This window comes from Olea europaea, unplaced genomic scaffold (assembly GCF_002742605.1).
Source record: "Olea europaea var. sylvestris unplaced genomic scaffold, O_europaea_v1 scaffold14900, whole genome shotgun sequence".
NCBI classification, from domain to species: Eukaryota; Viridiplantae; Streptophyta; class Magnoliopsida; order Lamiales; family Oleaceae; genus Olea; species Olea europaea.
Genome location: NW_019232467.1, coordinates 1 through 2,675, shown reverse-complemented (window position 1 = coordinate 2,675; position 2,675 = coordinate 1). Strand labels below are relative to the sequence as shown.

The window sequence follows — 2,675 nt, the reverse complement described above, 5'->3', positions numbered from 1 at the left end:
TGATGATCATGAAAGTTGAGACTTTTTAATGCACATGGAGAATTGAATTAAATATGGTAAAATATAATTTTAGCGCATTCTTAAGAAATTGAAGAACGATGAGAAAAGGATTCGGAATTGTAAGTTGAATCACAAGAAAATCGAGTTTTAAATTGAAACAATAGTTAAGAATTATGAGAAATTCTTCAATTTTGGCGTGAACTCGTCAAATTATGATTTGATTGATTTAATAAATCAGAAGAATAATTGATATTGGTACAAGTCCATGGCCCCCCTATTTGAAAACTCCATGAGATTCATATACAGCCATTTTCATTGCCGCGTTATGATTCTGACCACTTACCTTACACGGACCGTTGCGGTTCTGCCTTACCAGCCGGTCCAATTTTTGTCTCAAATTCACCTGTGATTTTTCCCTTTGACCGATCGCCCAAGGCGAAAAATCGAGTTGAAAAGTCTCAAAAAACCGGTTTTCCTATGACTACCATTCTTGAATCCAATCCTTCCAGTACAAGACACCCTAGGAGAACCCGGTTCAGATAGGTGCATTGGTGGCTTACCTCCTGGTTCAGACCTACTTCTGAACAACGAAGGATAATCCACTTGGTTTCGCCGTTGATTAGCATCTCCAGTGAAGCCCAAGCGAGGTGTTCCAATGAGAGATGGTCTGTGTTTTTGGCTGAAAGAGATTGAAGAACGGTGAGAAAAAGACTTGGAGTTATGAGTTGAACAAGCGAGTTTTATGGAGGTTTTGCGTTGCATCATTGCATTTCGATCGAACCAATCTTGCTCGTAGTCTTTAGGGACCCAAAAGGAGTCAGGTGGAAGATCAGTCAAGGTTTTTGTAGATTCTGATACGGGTTTTTCAAGTATTAAGCTTTGGTGGACGAGAACATCAGTGGATTCTGAAGCCATTATCACCTTTACACAAGTATCTGTATCTAATCTATCTATAAAGAGATAGAGAGAGGGAAAGGGAGAGGAATTTTCAAAGTGAGGACAGAATTGAAGTTTGTTTGAACGAGGGCACAGGGCACTCACTATACGATAATGACAGTGATTTGTGTTCATTGATTAATAACAACATATTAAGTTCCAAACCCGTCCATACGTCCAAATCTAGTATAATTTGAATAAACGTTTGGAGTCTGAAATCGGCCAAAAACATGAAAATAAAGATCAGTAAATGCAACACTAGCTATATATTTCTCATTGATATCGGCCAAAAATATGAAAATAAAGATCGGTAAATGCAACGCTAGCTATATATTTCTCATTGATATTCTCAACATTTTGATAGGTGCAACATTGTCTTCGGTGTCTAACTCGTTTCAAACAAATAACAAGATTTTCTAATGAAGCATGCCTCCGTTTGAGCTCTTTTGTTGAGCATCACTATATTGTGAACTTCATATGATTTGAGCTCAGCAATTCTTTGATAGTTGAACCCTATCACGAGCTTTGTCCTACAGAGCTTGACCTTCTTGTGATTTGTGATCATCCCCAACATGAGCGCTAGCCATTTCGTCAATTGTTGACATTAATGGCGGATTTATTAGGATACATAGTCAATCCCTCGAACTACGAGCTAAACTCGTTCCATCTCAATCTGGGTTGAAATTGCACTAAGGTCGACTGACCTCCTAGCTAAGGTATCTTATGCCTCTTCAGATGATAAAGGAGTTTACTCAGTTTATAGCCTTCAATGAGTCGAGGAAAAACAATAGTTGAACATACAGGGATTGATCCATTCAGCTCCGTTCGTACCAAATGTCATTTCCTACTATACAGAAAACATTATACTACTTAACGTGAGAGATCATATGATCCACGGATTTTCTTCATTACCTAAAAGTCATCAACCAAAAGCATTAATATCTGCACTGGCAATGGCCGAATAGCTTACTTCCCGGTTTGATCTAGAGTTAAGAGAACTTCATAGTTTAAGCACGAAACACTGGCTCAAAGTTTTTCCTTGCGTTGCATCTTCATCATAGCAACCTATAATTTCAACCGTTAAAAATTGTACAAGGCTACAAGCTCTTCCAGGGAAAACGTAGTTTGGAAAAATAAGTGAAAAAGCACTGTGGCTGTATCTCCACTATGTTGACACTTGAGATCCTTCAGAACACAGAGTTTGCTCATTAGTATTAGTATTAAACAAACCTCAGACTGCCCTTCAGCAGGAAAATATGTTAGCCTTCATCTGAATGATTTTTGGATATTTACATCATCCTATGAAGGGGAAACAGTAATTGGCAACAGCAGATTCTTTTGACTTCAGGCTTTTGTGTTGAAATTAAACTTCTATGCGACTTCAATCTCCGTTAGTATCCAAAAACCAGCTAGACAAGGGTCAAATACCGCATCCTCAACAAATCTTCTGGCTAAAAATTAACACATCCTAGACAACAGATTCATTGCCCAACAACCTTCTAAATCAGCAAGTGAGATAATTTTCTATCTCATTCAAATCAAAATGAAAATGCACCAAATGGCACCTTTAAATGGTTCAAAAGATTCTCTTTTACTCGTTACCACCATCACTTGCTAAATCAAAAGTTTTGACCAAGTAAAGATATATATGCCATCAGATGATGACAAATAATCGACATAAAAATGTATTTCCTTTGTTAGTAAAATAGAAAAAACAATGAACAAAAATTAGTAGAAGG

General features: G+C 37.4%; 1 protein-coding gene and 1 long non-coding RNA gene across 2 annotated transcripts; both read right to left on the bottom strand.

Annotated features, from left to right (window-relative positions):
* Positions 1-403: 403 nt before the first annotated feature.
* Positions 404-915, bottom strand: LOC111376327 (the record flags this gene model as incomplete). Its single annotated transcript, XM_022999277.1, has 1 exon — positions 404-915. A coding segment is annotated over exon 1 (512 nt), but the record flags the coding sequence as incomplete, so codon positions are not given.
* A 268-nt stretch (positions 916-1,183) lies between these two features.
* On the bottom strand, positions 1,184-2,669 carry LOC111376326. Its single transcript, XR_002699456.1, has 2 exons — positions 1,849-2,669; positions 1,184-1,780 (listed from the first exon to the last, which is right to left on the bottom strand). It is a non-coding gene; the product is annotated as an uncharacterized LOC111376326 (long non-coding RNA).
* Between the last annotated feature and the right edge of the window lie 6 nt (positions 2,670-2,675).